Raw genomic sequence first — 23,465 nt, 5'->3', positions numbered from 1 at the left:
CTTGGTGGTGCTTGGGGCCTCCAGCAACCCTCCAGCAGTGCTTGGGGCCATCTTGGTGCTGGTTGAGGGATCTGTGGTGCCTGAGATCTAAGAGGGTCAGCTGTATGTGATGGTTTCTGCCTTTTAATTGAAAAGTTTATGATCATGTTTGGTTGATATAATCCATGTAGAGCCAGCTTGTTGTTTGACCCTGTGTAATATTAAGATCTAGGCTTTTGAGCCTTAGCTCAGCTATGAGGTTCTAACCACATAAGAGTAGACACTTTATTTTTTTTTTTTATCTCTTTCTATCCTCAACTACCTTCTCCAGCATAAGCTTCTTGAAGTGAACAGGAGCTGCAGGTCATATTGAGTTGAAAGGACCAAGAGCTCAGTGGGCTTGGGTCTCTGCTCCCTACCTGATTACACCCCACTTCAGCATCACAAAATCCCACAACATATCTCTCTTGTTGGATGCTTTACTATATTATAAAACAACATAAAATTGCACAGTAAATCAGAGAATTTTTATTGATGTAGGAAAACAATCACTATTTGACAAATATGAATGAATTTCTAGTTGCTATTGGCATTGTCATGGCTTGTGCCTTTTTAATTTTCATGAACTTGAAATTAATCATTGGTTACTATTCAAATAAAGGGTCATTTCTCCTTTTTTATTAATTTCTTTGAAAAAATCTTGTGTTTTACTTTGATTAAAGCATGTATTATAGTTTTCTATTTTTAAAAGATATCTATTAATTGAAAATAATATAGGCTTTCCATGTCCCTCATATTTTGGTGGGCCTATGCAAACAACAATTGCCACTCTAACACCATTTTTACTGTGCTCCTTTGACTCTACTCCTTAAAAAGAACCCACTTAAAATTTGAGGTTAACTTAAGCTAATATGCCTGTATATGAAAAAGCAAAAAAATACTATGCCTGTAATGTTTAAGGAGTTACATAAGTTTTATGGCTTTAGATTGCCTTGTGTGCTGTTAAGAAATATTATAATGTGTTACAATCTGGGGACTTGAGAGACAAAGTAATTGTACATGGATTCTGTCTTATTTATCTTAATGTTCTTTGGCTGAAATTTCAAAGTTAAGATATCAGCAAGGGGACTTCTGAGACTTATGTTATGGGTGATTGTCCTTCCACTGTAACTTTACCTTGTCTTCTTTCTTTGCATCCTTGTTCTCATAATTAAAAATTAAAAAAAAAGAAAATAATATAGGAATTGTGATGAAACAAACAAACAAACAAACAACAAAAAAGGATAGTTCTATAGGAAAATATCTGCCATTATTTGGGGAATTGGGAAAGGAAGTGTCGGGACAACACCCTACAGTGCTTAGCTCCACATCCTGTTCTTTGCTTAAAGATCATTTTTGAATGTACTCAGGGCATCCCTTGTGGTGCTGGGGATAGAACCAGGGTCAGCTGCATATAAGGCAAGTCTTACCCTCTGTACTACCTTTCTGACTCAATAGCCCATTGTTACAGTTAGGTGTGTATCTTTGCTGGATTTTCACTCTATGTGAATGCACACAAAGAAACTCACTTTAAACATGTCTAGGTATAAAACATTAGCCTTGCATCTGTGAGAACAGGGGTTTGATTTCCTGTATCATCAAAAATATTACCAAAAATAATATTCTCTCATTTACCTGTTTTTGTTTCTTGTGTTTTTTATTGGGGGTGGTGGTGTGTTGAAACATGCCTACCTGTTTCCTAGTGATCCTTCCTGTGTAGTCCTGGAACAACTTGGGGCTTCAAATGTAGTCCCTGGTTCACAGACCAGGGTAAACCACATGCAAGGCAAGTGCCTTAACCTCTGTATTATCTCCTTGGGCTTCATTTATCTTATTTATTGAGCATTGTTGTGAATATATCTATCTATAAAAACACCTTTAAGTGTACTCACATGTATAGTAGGTGTGTGTATACATGTATGTATGTATGTAATTTGTCTAGTTATTTCCTCAGGAAACTTATGTAAGTAACACTTGTAAGATCATAAAAGTGGTTATGCATTTGAGCAGTAGATATACTTTCAGAGTTTTTCCTCCTGTTGCCAGATTTTTTTCTAGAAAGGTCCATTAATTCATGTCTACCAGAGTATGAGTTTTCTCTTAGCAGTCTGGCTGCTATCATTTAGTCTTAACTTCTAAATTTATTTGGGGAAAGGGTACAATGTTTATTGTAATTTATATACCTTATGGTATACACTGTTCATTTGTGCACTTGTGTATGGTTGATTCATATATAAAAGGGCAATATAAGGACCTATTTTTAACTCCACTTTGTAAAAAAAAAAAGCTTTATGTGGGCTAGAGAGAAAATGCAGAGGTTAAGGCTCTTGCCTTACATGGTTCACCCCTTGAACCACATAGGGTCTACAAGGCATCACCAAGAATGATTCCTGAGAACAGAGACAAAGCCACGGGTAAACCCTGAAGCACTGCTGATTGTAACCTAAAAGTAAACCAAAATAAAAATGTGTTTGGAGAGCAAAGTATTTTTCCTTACAGTAAGCCTTAGAATAATTTTTCAAGTTACCAAAAACTTACTGGTTTGGGGGAAATCATATTAAAGTTAGAGCATATATATCTATACATATGTGTAGTTATATTGTATGTAAAATGTATATAGCATGTACAATATAGAGAGCTGTTTTGAAATTGTTAGTAGAGCATTTTCTTTAGCAATATTTTGAAGTAGTTTTGCTAGTGCAAATAAGTGCATTTTAATTTTGCATATTTATCTTCTAACTAACTAGATACCTTATGCAACTAATTTTTTGATGGATCTTGTATTTAGTCCTCTTTTATTCTTAACGTGCCTGTAAAAATGATTAGACATTGCATAAATTAATTTGCAGTTTTGGTATATATTGAAAAATAAATGGGCCTGCATCGAATCATCCTCTTCTTCCACTCCCCCCTCCTTACACTCCATGAACACCCCAATTTCTAGTAGATCTCTGCATCTGGGGGACAGATGGCCCCTTTTCTGGGAAGCCAGAATAGACAATGAGATGGACATGGCCCATGTGTACCTTGTCCCAGTGTCATCCACTCTTGCAGCTATAACTAGCATCAGTTTTATTCTTTTGTCTTTTCTGACAGCAGTAGTATCTTCCTCAATGCCATCTCTGTTACTTGTAACAGCAACTCTAAGCCCTATTTGGGGTCTAGTATATAGTAAGCCCTTAACCAGCACATGCTGAGTAAGCACATCAGGCAACATTTACTCCTTTCCAGGCCAACAGCAGATGCTGGGGTGCAGAAAGCAACACTCTGGAGCTTGAATTAAGCAAGATTAACAAAAATTCATGAGTGATCTCATCCTAAAATAGTCTTCCTGAAAAACCAATCTGTCTCCATTAAAATATAGTCTTCTTGTAAAGATTGGAGAATCATTTTGCAATAAGACCTTTCTGTCTCCTTAAAGATTGGAGAGTCATTTTGCATAAGACCTTCCTGAGATGAACTAGTGACACTGAAGAGGAAGAGCTGAAAAATTTCCAAGGTCATGTCAAGTCTCCAGATTCACCTGTTCACAAGCAGCAATGGCCTGGGTCTTTATGTGCCCCAGGTGGAGGACCCTGCCATCTGCCTGCAGGCAGATTCTTTGAACATGCCCTAGGCCTTTCCTGTATCTCTGGACTCAGCAGAGTTCTTAGCAGAAACTTCTTGTGGAAGCAGAATGTTCTAGCATGCCCATCTTTCTCTATCTGTTTAGAAAGTATGGACTCCAGTATGTTAGTTCACACCCTACCTTTACCCAAAACAAAGGTATTTCCCCAACTTTCTTTTTTTTTTTTTTTTTTTTTTTGCTAAATCCTAGGCTACTTTTCTCTCTCACTCAACCCTTCCCTTCCCTGTTGAATTTGTAGTGGGAGAATAAAGACAGGTTTTGGTTTTGACTTGGTGTGCAGGGACTGAGGTGAGAAGCCAGCCTGACTTTATGATTCTCTCCTGACTGCCTTGGTTTATTAATTCTTCGTGGCTACCCTGCTTCAGAACCATTCACCCAGGGTTGGAAGTATGGCTCATGGGATGGTTTTACACAAGTATAAAATGTCTTTCCACTTTGTTGACTGAACAATGAGGGAATACATTTGGAGGAACTGACAACAGGGAGTCTCTGAGCAGCCTAAGTTCTAAAATAAACACCCACTTTCTAACCAAGTCACACAGAATAGCATAAACTAGTCATACATACAATGCTGTTTCTATGGATAGTCTGGTGAGGAGATGGAAGTAAAATGGAGTAGAGCAAAGAAAAGAAATCCTTCCCGCAAAGGTATAGAAATGCAACGCTTGAGTCAGAGTGAACGTCATTTTACACCCAATCTGAAGGAAAGGGATAATTAATTTGAAGGTACTAAAATCAAAGAACAGAGGATGGTAAGATATAGTACATGGGTCAAGAGCAGGTCATGGAAAGAAATTGGCAAACAGGACACTGTGTATTCTCTCAGATCCAAATGATTCTCCGTTCTGGCAAAGTAATACTACCTTTCACAATCTTCCAGCAGTAGAACAGGGCCAAGAGATGAAATTCTGTTTCATGAGACACAGGAAGCATGAAATCTCCCCTTCTAGAGTGACCATTAAAATCTCTGTTTTTATCCAAGCTCTCTCTTCTCTAGCAACTTGGAAGCCACTTGCCCCAGCCAGCCTAGTGATCAGATGGATACATCCTAGTTTTCATGCCATGGTTTGGGGAAGGGTTTCTTAGAAAAGTCATTTAACTTGTGTTAGACCATAGAGTGAGTATAATAGTGATTAAGTCTAAGATTTCATTAGTGTTACTAAAACATTGTCCAAACTAGAATAATTTGAGCACTATCACCAAAAATTGCTCTAGAAATTTAGATTCAAAGAAGTTTAGAATAAATATAAAACAGATCTGTTGAGTCTAGACATTGTAAATTCACATGGCAAAGAGAGAGATACAGACTGGAGAGGTTTTTTTTCCTACTATTTGTATGAGCCCACAAGTTTGATATAGATGTATCCAAAGACAGAAGACACTTGATTAGTTATATATTTAAAAATGGGGTTCATTGTAGAGAATTTAAGGATACCAGCAACTGGAAAAATGACTGGAATGCCTACAACTTAGGAATTATGAGGCATTACTAGGCAAAATTTGGTTGTTACTAGTATCACTGTGTCATTCATTTTCCTAATAACCTGAGTCCCTTACATTATTGAAAATAACCATATGCTTTCTTTTGAACAAACCTTGTCATAACTTTGAGGTTGGATTAATCAAGCTAACTAAATTGTCAGTCATAAAACAATATAGATAACGAGAAGTTGGATGACAAAGGAAGACTAATGAATGAAATCCATTGGATCACAAGGAAACATAATTTCAAAGGAACTAAAAGAAGTTATTTCCTGTAAAAAAAAAAAGCAAAACCAGTTTCTAAAGTCTCTTCCAATTCTTAAATCTACTCTTATTGAATTGAACATACATTTGCAGGGTAATATCAACATGTATTCAAACTTCAAGATAGCTAACTACATTTTAGCTATCAAATATTCACACTTAGCTTAGCAGATTAAAGGTTGATATTTAGAAAAAAGAAATAATAAAAGATACTCCAAACTATACTAGACAGAAGTTCCCTTTTGGGGGTCTTTTTGCTCTGTGTCCCTCTCTGACCAGTATATCCTTTAATACATGTTTTAGTTCTTGACTTGCTAAGGGGGTAAGTTCTTTTACCAACCCTGTGTCTGTGTCAGCCTGTGTCAGGCTGGATCCTGAGGGGCTTTCATTTCACTCATCTCTCACAAACTTTTCTTTTTCATTATATCCTAAGTACCTTAGTACAGGTTTAAAAAAACAGGTTGATATTTAGTATATATAATGTACTAAAAAAGATGAACAAAAGAAATCCAAAAACCCTATCCAAAAATAGAAAGAGGAAAAGAGGGAATTGTATGAGGAAGACTGATATCGATCAATGACACATGAAAAAAATGAGTGTTGTCATTTATGGGCGGGCAAATCTAAATCCAAACAATGAAATATCACCTCACACCAATGAGGTTGTCATGTATCAAAAATACCAGGAACCACATATATTGGTGCGAATGTAGCAGAAAAGGAACTCTTCATCCATTGCTGGTGAGAGTGTAGTCTGGTTCAAACCAAGAAAACAGTATGGAGCATTTTCACTAAACTAAGAATTGAGCTGCTATATGAATCCCAAATCTCATTTCTGGATTTCTGTACCATTCCAGGATACAAATCACTCATTCAAAAGAATTCACACACACACTCCATTATTTGTTGCAACACTTAGTCTAATAAATATGAAGTAGAATCAGCCTCAGTGTGATGATTCATAAGTAGATTGTGGAAATATGGTATTATATGGTAAATATGGCATATATGTATATATACACACAATGAAATTGTATGCATCTTTAAAGAATAATGAAATCATGTAGTTCCAAACAACATAGTTGGAACTGGAAGATAATCATGTTAAAGAAGTAAGTTAGAAGAACTAACACAAATGATCTCGCTTATCTATGTTATATAGAATACCACAAGGGGACAAGGAAATGAGGATATAAAAGGAGGATTATCTGTATCATCTGTGACCCTTAAGTTTAGGGAGGAGAACAGAGGATACAAATTGAGGAGGAAAATAAGTTAAAGAAAAGTAACAAGGGGCAGAGGTCAAGAGTCTCAGCTGCATTAGTGATGTAGAAAAGTAGTATCACTACATTTATAAACCACACAACAACAACACTGGAAACATGAGACCCAAACTACAACTAGCAAACGTAAAAATGTGCCATCATGGAGATAGGCAGGGGATGGAGGGAGATTGGGACCCCGGTGGAGGGACAGTGACACTGGTAGTAGGATTGGTACTGGAACATTTTAAGACTAAAACTCAACTCTGGATAATTTGCCAACTCACAATGTTTTGATAAAATCTTTAAAAAGGGATATTTGATGACAAATGGTCACACACTGTTTTCTGGTTGTGCAATTATAAGCAAAAACAATGGTCTAAAATACTCTTGTTTCCAGCCCTTACCCAATATGCCTGTGGTTGTATGATGGAGAAATGTGAAAATCAGGAATCATACATAGGAAGAAGTTGTGGGAATATAACAAGTGGACTTCCCTCATCATTAGTGTCTGGGAAGCTTCCTCAGAAATGTCACCATCAACAGCCCTGTGTATTTGGGGTAGACTATTGTCTGTTGTCTATTGTTACCCCACTGGCCACTGACTTAATTAGGTAGAACTCCAAGAAGTGTCTGTATCCTGGCAGATATTTCTCAGTGTATAGAGTTAAAGATCGTCAGTTCTTGTACCATGCCATGTATTTTTTACCAGGGGATGACTGGATGCCATAATTTAGTTGACTCTGAGGCAGTCATGAGTAGAGATCCAGTTGACTAGAAAAGGCCCACCTAGAGCCCTGCCTGGCCAAGGACACACATCTGCTTGACTTCCATATGGTGAGGCGGTCAGTCCTTCCGTCTGTGCAGGAAAGAGCTCCATGCACACCAGCCCTCAGTCTGCGGATGGGCTCTGAGCTTCATTGTCCCTTTGAGCTCCCAAATGCTGCAGAATCCTCCCATTTTCTTGTTCCATTAGCACCTAGGCCTCCAATCAGGAAAACCTCCTGTTTAGAAGAATTACGGGAAATAAAGTTAAGGCTCAGAAGGGGCCTGAGAAATCTTTGTCTTTTGGAGACAAGGAAATGGGAACATAATGGAATGTGCAAATTGGATTCATAGACAATACTGTGTTGTCCTTAGGTGAAGCTTGGTGTAAGAAGACACCTAGCCATTAACCCAAAACAAAGGCATTTTCCCAATTCTCTCTTTTCTTTAAACCTATTCCTTTGATATGTAAAAGTCTACCTGGTTAGGTACTTTTATCTTTCAGTCTACCCTATCTTGCCTGGTGGAATTTGTACTGGGAGAATAAAGAAAGGTGCTATGAGGCAAGAAGCAAATGGACACCATGATTCTTTCCTGACTGGCTTGGTTTATTAATTCTTTGCAGCTACCCTGCTTCTTCAAACCCCTCCATCTGAAAGTGGAAATATGGTGTGTGGGGGGATTTACTTTATAGCTTGGAGTTCAATGTCTGAAGACTTTAGGCAACTCTCTGAGCTACAGTGTGTGATATGGTTTGCAATTATTCTTTCTTGTGGAGAAGCTGGTCAAGACCTCAGAGGTTTTCAAACAGCCCAGTATTCTTCGAGCACTGCACATGTACACCCTGTCTGGATCCTGTGTGTAATGAAGTCATGACAGAACTTCATTTCTGAGCACTTAGAAGCCCTGAGTTCTGGCACATGTAGTAGTGTAAGGTTCATGGTCATCTTCTGACTCCTTTGCACTCCTAGGAAAGTTGAGTAGATTAACTGGGTCCCACTTTGTCCAAGAGACCAGGCCAGACCTCACAGCCTTGTTTTGCTTGACTTCCAAATCTGCTTTCTTCCCCTATTAGTTCATTCCCAGCATCGACAGCAACAAGTAACTGCAGTACAGTTCCAGCCGCACCTGTTTGACTGTCTGGTTCTCAAGAGTTCTTGAGCATTTTCCCAATTCTTTTCATATAATAAAAGCAGAGTAAGAGTTCATGATGTGCAGTGCAGATTTCAGTGTCAATTAGTGAAGTTTGTTGGGTCTCTGACAAACTCCTTTATTTCCCTGGATGTGTGTATGTGTGTGTGTGTGTGTGTGTGTGTGTGTGTGTGTGTGTGTGAGAGAGAGAGAGAGAGAGAGAGAGACAGAGAGAGAGACAGAGAGAGACAGAGAGAGAGACAGAGAGACAGAGAGAGAAGGGGGGTGGGGGGGAAGCATGGGGTAAGTTAATACTGAAGCAAAATTGAGTTAAATATAATAGAGATCAGAGGGACTTGGAGATATCAGAAGTTTACTCTCTGACCTATGCTCACTTCTCTTCCTTATGATTAAGCTTTGGGATGTCAAATATTGGGAACATAACTGTGGGCTGAATTCCCTTTGAAGCGATGATATCTTGTCTCTGAGCACACTGAGAAATGGTTTGTTATCCAAGAGCATCTGAGGTTTTTGTAATAACCATTTTTGTACTTGCTGTGGACTCAGCTATTTGTGGAGTGTCCATGACCCTCACTCCATTTATTGAGCTGATTATTTTTAAACTTTCAAGAATCTTAGCTAAAGAAATGACTCTTTTTTCTTACCTTTGTAGTGGTTTGCTGTCTTCTGATTATGTGGAGATTCATTATGAAGAGGGGAAACCACAGTACTCCAAGGTACGACTAACTGTGTATGGAAATTCTATAGCCTAATTGTACATATTTTGTTCAGTTGTTTAACTCTAAAAAAATACATGCTGTATAGTTTTTGATGTTTCTCTCAGTAAAACAGCATTTTCCTGATAAACCATGTTTGATTTTAAATTTTAGGATACATTTAAAATGAAAAAGAAATTTATAATACATTCATTAAAATTAATAAATTTCAGATAATATTGGAGGAATCTGTATGTGCAGGCCAGTGAAGAAATGATTATTGTTTTGGTCCAGCATGTGGTTGTCAGAAATAATTATTGTTTTCATCAAAAATGCAGTTGTCTCATGCAAGTGAGTGGTGTGAAGAATTGTGTTATGACAAATCAATAATAATAATTATTACTATAATAATAATAATTATTATTATTACTATTATTTAGCTTTTTGGGTCACACTTACAGGGATTACTCCTGGCTATGTACTCAGAAATCGCTTCTGGCTTGGGGGACCATATGGGATGCTGGGGGATCAAACTGCAGTCAGTCCTAAGTTAGCACATACGTGGCAAATGCCCTACTACTTGTGCCACTATTCCGGCCCCCAGATCAGTATTTTTTACAGTCTTTTTTTTTAATTTATTTAAACACCTTAATTACATACATGATTGTGTTTGGGTTTCAGTCATGTAAAGAACACCACCCATCACCAGTGCAACATTCCCATCACCAATGTCCCAAGTCTCCCTTCTCCCCACCCGACCCCCGCCTGTACTCTAGACAGGCTCTCCATTTTCCTCATACATTCTCGTTATTAGGACAGTTCAAAATCTAGTTATTTCCCTAACTAAACTCATCACTCTTTGTGGTGAGCTTCCTGAGGTGAGCGGGGACTTCCAGCTCTTTTCTCTTTTGTGTCTGAAAATTATTATTGCAAGACTGTCTTTGATTTTTCTTAAAACCCATAGATGAGTGAGACCATTCTGCGTTTTTCTCTCTCTCTCTGACTTATTTCACTCAGCATAATAGATTCCGTGTACATCCATGTATAGGAAAATTTCATGACTTCATCTCTCCTGACAGCTGCATAATATTCCATTGTGTATATGTACCACAGTTTCTTTAGCCATTCGTCTGTTGAAGGGCATCTTGGTTGTTTCCAGAGTCTTGCTATGGTAAATAGTGCTGCAATGAATATAGGTGTAAGGAAGGGGTTTTTGTATTGTATTTTTGTGTTCCTAGGGTATATTCCTAGGAGTGGAATAGCTGGATCATATGGGAGCTCGATTTCCAGTTTTTGGAGGAATCTCCATATCGCTTTCCATAAAGATTGAACTAGACGGCATTCCCACCAGCAGTGGATAAGAGTTCCTTTCTTTCCACATCCCCGCCAACACTGTTTATTCTCATTCTTTGTGATGTGTGCCATTCTCTGGGGTGTGAGGTGGTATCTCATCGTTGTTTTGATTTGCATCTCCCTGATGATTAGTGATGTGGAACATTTTTTCATGTGTCTTTTGGCCATGTGTATTTCTTCTTTGTCAAAGTGTCTGTTCATTTCTTCTCCCCATTTTTTGATGGGGTTAGATGTTTTTTTCTTGTAAAGTTCTGTCAGTGCCTTGTATATTTTGGAGATTAGCCCCTTATCTGATGGGTATTGGGTGAATAGTTTCTCCCACTCAGTGGGTGGCTCTTGTATCCTGGGCACTATTTCCTTTGAGGTGCAGAAGCTTCTCAGCTTAATATATTCCCATCTGTTAATCTCTGCTTTCACTTGCTTGGAGAGTGCAGTTTCCTCCTTGAAGATGCCTGTAATGTCCTGGAGTGTTTTGCCTATGTGGGGCTGATATCGAGGTCTTTAATCCATTTGGATTTTACCTTCGTACATGATGTTAGCTGGGGGTCTAAGTTCAATTTTTTGCAAGTGGCTATCCAATTGTGCCAACACCACTTGTTGAAGAGGCTTTCCCTGCTCCATTTAGGATTTCCTGCTCCTTTATCAAAAATTAGGTGGTTGTATGTCTGGGGAACATTTTCTGAGTATTCAAGCCTATTCCACTAATCTGAGGTCCTGTCCTTATTCCAATACCATGCTGTTTTGATAACTATTTCTTTGTAGTACAGTTTAAAGTTGGGGAAAGTAATTCCCCCCATATTTTTTTCCAATGATTGCTTTAGCTATTCGAGGGTGTTTATTGTTCCAAATGAATTTCAAAAGTGTCTGATCCACTTCTTTGAAGAATGTCATGGGTATCTTTAGAGGGATGGCATTAAATCTGTATAATGCCTTGGGGAGTATTGCCATTTTGATGATGTTAATCCTGCCAATCCATGAGCAGGGTATGCGTTTCCATTTCCGTGTGTCCTCTCTTATTTCTTGGAGCAGAGTTTTATAGTTTTCCTTGTATAGGTCCTTCACATTTTTAGTCAAGTTGATTCCAAGATATTTGAGTTTGGTGGCACTATTGTGAATGGGGTTGTTTTCTTAATGTCCATTTCATCCTTATTACTATTGATGTATAGAAAGGCCATTGATTTTTGTGTGTTAATTTTGTAGCCTGCCACCTTGCTATATGAGTCTATTGTTTCTAGAAGCTTTTTGATAGAGTCTTTAGGGTTTAATAAGTAGAGTATCATGTCATCTGCAAACAGTGAGAGCTTGACTTCTTCCTTTCCTATCTGGATTCCCTTGATATCCTTTTGTTGCCTAATCGCTATAGCAAGTACTTCCAGTGCTATGTTGAATAGGAGTGGTGAGAGAGGACAGCCTTGTCTTGTGCCAGAATTTAGAGGGAAGGCTTTTAGTTTTTCTCCATTGAGGATAATATTTGCCACTGGCTTGTGGTAGATGGCCTTCACTATATTGAGAAAGGTTCCCTCCATTCCCATCTTGCTGAGAGTTTTGATCAAGAATGGGTGTTGGACCTTATCAAATGCTTTCTCTGCATCTATTTTTTTTTTTTTTTTTTTTAGTTTTTGGGCCACACCCGGTAACGCTCAGGGGTTACTCCTGGCTATGTGCTCAGAAGTTGCTCCTGGCTTGGGGGACCATATGGGATGCCGGGGGATCAAACCTCGGTCCGTCCAAGGCTAGCGCAGGCAAGGCAGGCACCTTATCTCCAGCGCCACCGCCCGGCCCCAACAGTCTTTTCAGTTTTATTTAAAAATGATTTTATTAGGGGCTGACTGATAGCACAGTGGGTAGGGTGTTGCCTTGGATGCACTTGACCTAGGTTCGATCCCCGGCATCCCATATGGTTTCCTGAGCCTGCCAGGAATAATTTCTGAGCACAGAGCCAGAAGTATCCCTTGAACACTGCTGGGTGAGATTTTATTTTATTTATAATATTTTATTTATTTAAAATAATTGTGATTTTATTATAAAAATGACAACTAAGATCACTGGTCATTTCTCGGTTCTACTTCCATTCAGCACTTACTAGCATCTTAAAGCCTTAGATAACTAGACCCATGGGCATTGGCTCTGAATCAGATAGGGTGTGTCATCAGATGTTTGGTTATTAAGAAGGTGCCTTTGGTGCTCTAGAAAGTCAGGGGACAGGTGGGAGAAAGAAAATACAGAGGGAACTCTTAATTCTCACAACCTTTTAGGCAATAAATATTATTATTTCTGTGGTACTACAATAGAAATTGAGGCCTGAAAGAAAATCAATAAGTTTAGAGCCATCACATCACTTTAGTAGGCAGGGTTCTAGATTTTCTTTCATCAGAAATGAACTTTTGTATGTTTCATGGGAGTTGAATAAAAGCCACATAGATTTATTTTAAGACAAGAGGATCATGGAATAACTGCAGCTGGAGATTGTTTTGTAGGAAATACAGAGGATTAGGGCAAGGGCTTTGTGACTAAGCCCTGTCCATCCACTACTGATGTGGTTGTAGAAACTGAGGGAACAAAACAAAGGGGAAAATGTAATGGGGTAGTTTTTTTTTTTTCTAGACAATTATTTAGGATTGTGCCAAAAGCCCCTTCAAGTGGGGCTTGTTGGATAGAGAACTGGCCTTTTCGGTCTGTGAAGAGGAGGGAATCGTGGCCGTGTTGTGAGGACTCTCCTCAGCCTCGCTCAGAACTTACAACTGTCTGGCTACCAGCAGGCACTTTTGCTACCTGACTTGCATTCCCAGCCCTTGGGTTTCAGGACACAAATGAAGACATCTCAAGTTTATTATATTATTCTTACAACTATCAGTTCTTGCCTCAGGTTGCATCTTTGCAATTGTCAAAACTTTTTCCACTTATCTGCGGTAGGAAGGGTGCAGAAACGTGAAATCAAGCTCAAGGATGCTACTTCCTAGCGTTGGCACAACCCAGAGCCTCTGAGTACTACAGCTGCTGAATCATGAGTTTGGCATGGCAAAGGTTGTGGAGAACTTGAGAGACTCAGCAAATGAGCTCCTGTTGCAGCCTGCAGTAACCTGAGCAGGCTTCTAACTTAGAATCTCAGTGTGTGTGTGTGAGTGTGTGTGTGTGTGTGTGTGTGTGTGTGTGTGTTTAAAGCAGAATAGCTAATTGGCCAACAGAGGTCATTTGAGGTCCCTTAAGGAGACTTTATTATTAATAAGTTACTACAGATCTCTCACATCTGTTGTAACTAACATTTAAAACAAAGGGCACATATCATTTTAGGTTAACAAAGTTGTTTACTGTCTTGTTTGCCTTTTGTTTTGTCTCTTGTTTTGTTATTGGCCATGCTCTCCAAATACAACCAAATTACTTTGCTTCTGTATAATGATGGTAAATATGGATTTTTTTTAGTGCTCTGTGTTTATGAATATCCTCCAAACTGAGATGATCCAATACATGCCATTTTGTGGCAGAATATTATAAAAGTTTTAATGTGAGTGAAATAACCTTTTAAACTCTATTTTTGTTTGTTTGTTTGTTTCTTTATTTTTGATCCACACCTGGTGAAACTTGGGTTACTCCTAACTCTGTGCCAGAAATCACTCCTGGCAGGCTCAGAGAACCTATGGGGTGCTGGGAATGAAACCTGTGTTGGCTGTATGCAAGGCAAATGGCCTCCCAGCTGTGCTATCAATCTGACCTCTCTAAAGTAATTTTCTTAAAATGATTTCATATTTTCTTCCTAGCTGCATAGTATTTTGAGAGTAATATCACAGTTCTTTTAGTCAGCTATCTTTGGACATGCAGGTTGTTTCCACATCCTGATTATGGTACTAAGTGCTGCAGTACCATAGGTGTGAAATATATTTTGAATAGATGTTTTTGTATTTAGGGGGAAGTTGACAAAAAGTGAATTTTTGGGTCCAAAAATTTGCTGAGTCCTAGTAATAAATATCTAGGTGTGTCCAGCCTTTTACTACACAAATGACTAAGAAAAGTCTTTCCCCAAACATTTTGAGCACATCTTTAATAATGGCTTAAGGATTAATTCTATTTGTGGCATTTGCTAGGTCTAAATTGTCACATTTTGTGAAGAACTTTGGTATATATTGAGATTTTTTCTTAAAGTTTGTATAAATGCAAATCCCACTCCATGATACAAATTTTTGAAATGTAGCATTTATTAAGACAATGTTGGTTTCCAAAAATATAAATATTTGTACATCTTTGGGACACTATGCTGTACCCTAAGTATCCCATCACATCATCACCAAAGTACTAGTGCCCTTCTTCCTCCTGGACCCTGCTAGCCCACTTCTTTACCCTCTTCCTCTTGGGAACCTCAATTCTGAGTCTGTGAACTTGTTTTTATTTTTATTTATTTATTTATTTATTTATTTATTTATTTATTTATTTATTTATTTATTTATTTATTTTGGTTTTTGGGTCACACTCCACAGTGCTCAAGGGTTAGTCCTGGCTCCACACTCAGAAATTGCTCCTGGCAAGCTCGGGGGGCCATATGGGATGCCCGGATTCGAACCAATGACCTTCTGCATAAAAGACACCTTATCTCCATGCTATCTCTCCAGGCCTGTGACCTTGTTTTTAGTTAGATATTGTGTCTTGGCTTCCTTTGCTTTTTTATATATGACCTATGAGTGAATGAACCCTATTTGTTTTTCTTCTTCTGACTTATTTCATGTAGTATGATTTCCCTTGTTCTAGCCATATTGTGGCAAAAGCATATAGTTCATCTTCCTGGATTTACATCTATTTTCTAAAAGCACCTTTAAGAAAGATTTCAGTTCACCTTCCACTTTGTTTCAGAAAGTTTTTGTACAGGATCTTGAACAATAACACAGTGAGTTGCATGCATCTTCCACAGGTTCAGTTCCCAGCACCTCATTCAGTTCCCGGAGCCCTACAAGGTAGGATTCCTGAGCCCAGAGCTGTAAGCCCTGAGCATTGCCCAAAAATTGAACATTGGTCAAAAAATCCAAACAAAAAGAAGGAAAAATATGTATAGATGCCAAATAGTTTTTCCTAATCAAAGTTTATTAGGAAACACTGAAAACAGAACTTTTGATTACCAACTAGATTGTCTTTTGGGTAGGTGGGGAGTTACAAAAGCATTTTAAAAAGTTGTTTTCATGTAAGGTTGGCTAGGCTAAAGAATCTGTTTTATATTATCTTTCTTTCAAAGATCACAAACTACTGAGACAAAAGTACATGCACACAAAATACACGCACACATCTACTATTATCACATGAGAGAGATACAGTCATTAGCTGTTTGCCTTTGAACTGGGTTTTACCATTCACTATTTCCAAGCATCCAGGTAACAAGGAATATCTTAAATTTTTACTGCATTAATTGAAAGTCACATAAAAAAGATTTTTTTCTATTTTATTTTTCTTAATGCTCTTTTACTGTAGGTTCAAAATTGGGGTGTCAGCAGGGGGATTTCTTCTGAGAACTCTGTTTTTGGGTGATTGTCCTTCCACTGTAACTTTACTTTGTCCTCTTTCTTTGCATCATTGTTCACATAATTAAAAATAATAAGGAAACAAAAAGATTTTTTTACTTATGAAGCAAATATAGGAATTAAAGAGACCATTCATTGATAGTGAATATAGACTTGTCACTAGGTATCAGCACAGTCTTACAGTTAATACTGGTAGAGTTCCTAGCACCAGGCTTCATGCACCACATAACAAAGAAGTTTGTTCATTTATTCAGTTTTGCTGATTACTATTTGAAATTTTTAATATTTTAGTTATTATAAAAGCATTAGGTGTCAATAAGATAGTATAAAAACTAAGATATTTCTGTTAAATCCTATTAGGTAAGCCATTAGCTTATTTTTTAATAAATAATTTTTTTAATTGAATTGCCGTGAGATACAGAGTTGCAAAGTTGTTCAGGATTGAGTTTCAGTCATACAATATTCAACACCCTTCACCAGGGCATATTTTTATGTCCCTGGTTCACCACTGCCTTGCTTGCCTCTGGAGTAGACTTCTTTCTTCTTTTATCTCTTCTCTCTCCTTTCTTTCCTCTCCTTTCTCTCTCCCTCTCTTTTCTCTCTCCCTCTCTCTCTTTCCTCTTAGACTCTGTGAATTAACTCATAGGGCTACCATATGGTGACATGAACACTCCCCCCCCCCCCCGCCCTCAGCCAGAGTGTAAACTGTGGTTATATGTAATGCTCCTTCCTGCTTTGCCATTACTGTGTGTGTGTGTGTGTGTGTGTGTGTGTGTGTGTGTGACCTTCTCTAAGTTGTATCTCATCTTACTCTGCATCACTCAGGTAACAGAGAATAACTGCTTGTGTCCAACAGAGGCCCCCTTCCTTTGTGAGATCCCCTTACATATGAGCTTTATGCCCCCACTATTTCATGTACTTGCCTGTATACTACTGTCCTTGTGTTAGCATAACAGGATATGGAGTGAGGGCTGATATTACTTTGAAGTCTGGAGGTCAGACTTCACTGGATGGGGGAATATTGAGGGAGAGAGAGAGAAAGAGAGAGAGAGAACATGAAGAAGAAGGGTGGGAGGGTAACTGGGGACATTGGTGATGGGAAATATTCACTGGTGATGGGTGAACATTGATGACTGAAACTCATGACATTGGATATTGAATGACTGAAACTCAACAATGAACAATTTTGCAATTTTGAGAAAACAAACAAACCAACTGCATTATGAACAACCTTGTAAACAAGGGTTTTAATTAAAGTAATTAAAAAAAAGAGGCATTTTGGACTCTTTTCTCTTGTGCTGCACCATAAAATCAAGGTACTATTTTTACAAGTCTTTGTTTGGATACTGCCATTGGGTTTTACATTTGAGGCAGGTGCTAGTCCATGCCCTGTAAAATGGCTGTAATGAGAAAAAGGACAATGATCAGTGCTGGCATCCTGGGATATGTAGTGGCAGGGCCTGTTCCTCAAAATTTAAGCACAAGAGTCTTCTGACACAGAAATTCTATCCAGAGTAACATATCCAAATGTTTTTAAAAACACATGTTCAAGCAAGCAAAAAATACATTCATGGATATTCATATACTGTCATTCAAAACAAAAAGTACATTTGGGGCCGGAAAGATAGCATAGAGGTAGGGTGTTTGCCTTGCATGCAGAAGGATGGTGGTTCGAATCCCAGCATCCCATATGGTCCCCTAAGTCTGCCAGGAGCAATTTCTGAGTGTAGAGCCAGGAGTAACCCCTGAGTGCTACCTGGTGTGACCCAAAAACCAAAAAAAAAAAAAAAAAAAAAAAAAGAAAAAGTACAAATGATATCTATGAGATATTGATATATGCTCTACCATGGTTGAGTTTTACAAGCATTATGCTCATGAAGCCAGTCACAATGGCCACATTATTTATTATATGACTCATTGGGAATGTCTATTTTTATTCTTGGTTAGTTAAGAAGGTCATATTCTACACTCTAGAATAGACTCATGATTGCCAGTCCCATTGGGTAGGAAGACACTGGTGGCTTCCAGGCTTTCTTCCAGAGATGACGAGATCATTCTGGAATTCAAGAGCTAGGGATGCTTACACAACCCAGGAAGCTCCTGTGACTCCTTAACTTGTGCTCTTTCAAAGGACGAATTTTCAGTCTGTCAGTTCTACCTCTGAAGGAGCAACCCCTTAAGAGTGGCCGAAACACCCTCTCAGGTAACAGGAAGCCACTGCTCCTTTCAGACCAGCCTTATCATTTAAGAATAGACCCAAACCATTTTTACTTATTCATGAAATAAATGTGGATTTAACCTGTGTGACCTAATAACTCTCTAGGTGCTGAGAATCCATAAGTAGAATGAAAGGAAGCAAGTCTCTGCCCTTTTGTGGCCTGTATTCTCTTCCCAAAACAGGTCCTTTCTTCAGCACTAAAATCATTTCCGTCTCCTAGCCTGACCTTTAGTGTTTTTGGTGCTTTTCTAACCAAACCAGCACTGTGGTTCAGCCCAGCCCACTTATTTTATGAAACCTTCTTGGCAGGGTGTGGTGACTGATGGATTGGGTTTTGGTGGGCCTGGTTTCCAACTGGGAAGTAAAAAAAAAAAAAAGATTTCCCAGGGGGAGGAAGGGAGCAGACTATATGGGCTCCTTTGAAAGCTATTTTAAATCTGGAAAGTCTGATTTGTAGGGGCTATTAAATATTTATATAGTACTGAAACTGCCAAACTGTTCTGATACTTTATTTAACAACCCTAAGGACACCTCTCCCCCTCTTTGAGTTTAATAAATGTAAATAATTCAACTGGTTTTAGTCTCTCAAATTTCCAAATTCTCTAAAAAATGTTCTTGTTTTTTTTTAATTTAGTTTTCCAATGAAAGTTTGTGAATTTAGGGCTGGAGTGATAGCACAGCAGTAGGGCGTTTGCCTTGCATACATCTGATCCAGTACAGACAATGGTTTGAATCTCGGCATTCCATATGGTACCCTGTGCCTGCCAGGAGCAACTTCTGAATTCAGAGCCAGGAGTAACCCCTGAACTCCACCAGTTGTGACCCCCCCCCAAATAACAAAAAGTTTGTGAATTTAATGATAACTTTGCTTTTGATGCTATTGTGCTTTGGTTTGAGCCATATTTAGTGGTACTCAGAGGCAACTTCTCCTTTGGGGTTTAGTTTTGCTCTTGGTATTGCTCAGAAGACCAGGTGCTGTAGACTGGACCTGGTCCTCTCACGTGCAAAAAATGTTTTAAGCCCTTTGAGCTATCTCATAGGACCTATCTCATTTCTGCATCCAGCCCACTGACATTTAATAACTTTCTTACCTAACTGTTAAGCAGTTTCTATGGGAATCTGGAGAAATAGTATAGTGGATATGGCAGTTGCATTGCAGGCAACCAACTTGGGTTTGATTCCCAGCATTTCATATGGTACCTGGAGTCCACCAGGAGTAATTCCTAAATGCTGAGTCAGAAGTAAACCCTGAATACTACCAGTGTGTCCCCAGAAAAATCCCCCCAAAATGTATATAATAATTTGCATATAAAATATATGGATGTAAGATTTTGCATATAAAATAATCATTTGAGTATACAGTGTAATGGCTTTTATTACTATATTCAGAATAAATGTCACATGTATGTATTTGTGAGCAAGTACCAATGTAGTTTCTTTTCACTGTCAAGTGTAGATTAAAAATACCTGTGCTTAGTCATCAGAAATGCGCAGGTTTATGAAAGTTTCTTAAGAAATAAAGATAACTTCTAATTAAAGAATCTTTTAAGCAATGCAGAAGTGGTTGGCTGAATCTTCCATATGCTTAAATAGACAGAAAGATGGGATGATTTCAAAATAAGCTAAAATGAAACAGTTTCTATTCCAATATTCTATTCAGAGTCAGTAGAATCAATCAGCCCCTGTCATTTGATCACTAATGCCAGATTGTTGAGTTGTGTTTCCTTTCCAGGTTATCACTAGATTCAGAATTATTATTCCCAGACACTTTTGATTAGGAAGTAGATTTTTTTTTGGAAGAGAGATGGCATATACTCAGCTGTGCTCAGAGATAACTCCTGATAGTGCTTGCTGGACCATAGTCCATAGTACCATAGTAAGTATTGAACCTGCTCTATCACTTGACAGGCAAGTGACTTAACCCACATACTATCTCATTCCCCCTCAGAAGTAATTAATTAATTAACTAATTAATTTTGGGGCCTTGAGCCATACCCAGTGCTTCTTTGTGCTTATTCCTGGTCACTCCCTTGTGGGTGTTTGAGGGACCATCAAATCCAGGTTGGCCATATGCAAATGTAAGATTTTGCATACTGTCTCTCTGATGCCACAGAAAATATTTTGAAGGATACATATGGCTTCACTGTATAATTATGTGTAGGCAGGGTTTAGTATTTTTCTGTGGGATTCTCAACTTGGAAGTATCACTTACTTGTATATTCTCTGATGTGTGGAGTGTTCAACTCTGAGGAAATGGTGCACTGAGAAAGATGGTGAACAACCCAGCAAGAAATTTAAATCTCTTCAATAATCAGCCATTCATTTCCACTTGAATTCTCTGAAGCCTTCTGTGATTGGGGCAAAAAGAGCTGGCTTGAGAGCTGAAGGATGAGGAATGTTTGGCCTTGTCTGTTCTTACATGACCTTTTCACACTTTGTGCCTGTCTCCCTCTCAGACACAACACTGTAGCTGTAGATGTTGAAGAGGACCAGATCCTCATCTAGAAAACATTCAGGGAACAAACTACCTGATAAATCAACATATCCCAGAGTGACCTCTCTATTTGGGCCACCTGCTTTTAGCCCTGTGACCCCAGAGGATAAGATTCTTCTCCTTTAGAGTCATTGGAAATGAAATACTTCATAATTTATTTTAAGGGCTAGAGACGTAGACCAGTAGGCAAAGTACTTGACTTGCACTAAGTGAACCTAGGTTTGACCCCCAGAACTGATATGGTTCTCTCAGCACTGTAAAGTGTGATCCCTTAGCACAGAGTGAGGCATGGTCCCTGAACACCGCTGGGGATATGACTGGAAAAAAACATAAAAAATATTTAATTTATAATAATGCTGAACATTGCTACATAGGTTTGGAAAGTTACCAAACAGTATTTTGTAGGGGGGGAATATTTCTTAGAAACTTGGCATAAATTCAGTAGTAGAAAATTCAGAAAATTCTTTCTTATTGTTAATGTTGATAATTAGAACCTGATTAATTGCTTATAGTGTTTAATGTAATTATATGGATGCAAAGGCTTTCTCTTGATGATAAATATCAAGAATTGGATTTACCTCATCTCCCCGAGGTCAAGAAAATAGGTTGATCCACATTCTAACTTAAAACTGACAATTGCTTTCAGATAAAATCTGCCTTAATTAAAACAAGTAAAAATGATCTTTCTACCAAGAGAGAGAGCATCAACCTTCAACTTAGAGTGCAATTGAGAAAAACAAAATCCTTAGGAGTTGTTCATATATACTGGGAGGAAAAGTATACTTTTAGGAAAATCTGAAAAATATACGTTAAAATGGTCAGGTAAATATGCAGTGTTTGCTATTCACTTCTAACAACCACCTGACTTAAGATCGCCTTTTGGTGTGATACAAAGTGCTAAATTAACAGTTCAATGGGATTTAAAGTTCCCTATGGTTCTTTTTAGAGTCATGTGAAGAGTCTGCAATTTAAGGACAGAATTCTGACCTGAATTCTCAGATTGCTATGATGTATGACATCATTTGTCCTTGTAAGTTCTGGAAATGAATATGCTAGAATTGAAATTGATACATAAAAGTAGTATTTATCTAAAAGTCAATCTTTATAGACATATTCTAAGAAATCAATATATTTAATATATGTATATATATATTGGAAGGTTCTAAAATATTAATTTATTAAAATTATAACTCTCATTGGACAAACAACATTGAGTATTTTTTATAAGTTGGGTTTGTTGTAGAGCAGTCATTTGGTGTGTGGCTGAATACCCATAGACTCTTTAAATATCTGAGATTATAGTAATATAACCTAATAACCAGTAATAAAATTAATGTAAATATATATAAAGTCAAGTGTTATGTATTTTCTATTTAAGAAAACAATCAGGGGCCCAGAGAGATAGCACAGCGGCGTTTGCCTTGCAAGCAGCCGATCCAGGACCAAAGGTGGTTGGTTCGAATCCCAGTGTCCCATATGGTCCCCCGAGCCTGCCAGGAGCTATTTCTGAGCAGACAGCCAGGAGTAACCCCTGAGCACTGCCAGGTGTGGCCCAAAAACCAAAAAAAAAAAAAAAAAAACTAATCAGAATGCTATACAAACTCAAATACCTTGGAATCAACTTAACTAAGAGCTGAAGGACCTATATAAATAAAACTACAGAATCTTGCTGCAAGAAATAAAAGAGGACACAAGGAAATGGAGACATATACCCTGTTTGTGAATTGGGAGGATTAACATCATTAAAATGGCAATACTCCCCAAAGCATTGCATTGTATATATTTAATGCGATTTCTCTAATGATATCCATGACATTCTTCAAGGAAGTGGATCAAGCATTCCTGAACTCATTTTGAACAATAAACACCCACGAATAGCTAGAGCAACCTGTAGGAAAAAAGAATATGGGAGGCACTCAAACTCACACCTCGTTCCCGGCAAAAAAAATACAACCAACACCCCAACTGACTCATGCAGTGTGGCCCTCCTAATCACCTCTCCCTAATGTGGACTGTGGCTTGATACCGGACCTAGCTCCAAAAGGACTCCCACTGTAAGAACTCTACCCAAAACCTCCCTGCCTGGAGCCCACACCCCACAAAGAAATATCAAAAGACAATGGGGAAGCCTATACTTTCATCATAAGTATAGACCTATATAACACTACCTCTTATCCCGTTTTTCCCCAAATGTAATCTCCTTTATCACTTTCTCCCTTTTTCTTTTTTTTTCTTTTTCTTCTTGTTCGGTTTTTTCTTTTTCTTTGTTTGGTTTTTGTTTTTGTTTTTTGATTTGATTTGTTTTTGTTTCTTTTGGGTCACACCTGGCGGCACTCAGTGGGTGCTCCTGGCTCTATGCTTGGAGATCGCCCCTGGTGGGCACGGGGGACCATGTGGGATGCCGGGATTTGAGCACCGTCCTTCTGCAAGAAGACAGTTGCCTTGCCTCCATGCTATATCTCCTGGCCTCACTTTATTTCTTTAATTATGTCTTTTATTTAATCTTTTTTTAAAGAAATTTTTTCTTTAGATATGTGTGAGCATATATATATATATATATATATTTCAGTTTTTTGTCCTGTGTCTGTTTTCTTCTCTCTCCACCCCCAAATACACCCGCAATATAATGTAACACC

The 23,465-nt window shown here is 38.2% G+C and overlaps 1 protein-coding gene across 1 annotated transcript in view; it reads left to right on the top strand.

Annotated features, from left to right (window-relative positions):
• ADAM23 (ADAM metallopeptidase domain 23) overlaps window positions 1–23,465 on the top strand; it is a 215,444-nt gene that overhangs the window by 101,820 nt on the left and 90,159 nt on the right. Inside the window, exon 4 of the mRNA XM_049772905.1 lies at window positions 9,224–9,287. Coding sequence (XP_049628862.1) covers window positions 9,224–9,287 — 64 coding nt within the window. The remainder of the gene's footprint in view (window positions 1–9,223; window positions 9,288–23,465) is intronic.

Source organism: Suncus etruscus, chromosome 5, assembly GCF_024139225.1.
Source record: "Suncus etruscus isolate mSunEtr1 chromosome 5, mSunEtr1.pri.cur, whole genome shotgun sequence".
Lineage (NCBI taxonomy): Eukaryota > Metazoa > Chordata > Mammalia > Eulipotyphla > Soricidae > Suncus > Suncus etruscus.
The sequence above is the reverse complement of the archived record's forward strand: the minus strand, read 5'-3'. Positions and strand labels throughout refer to the sequence as shown.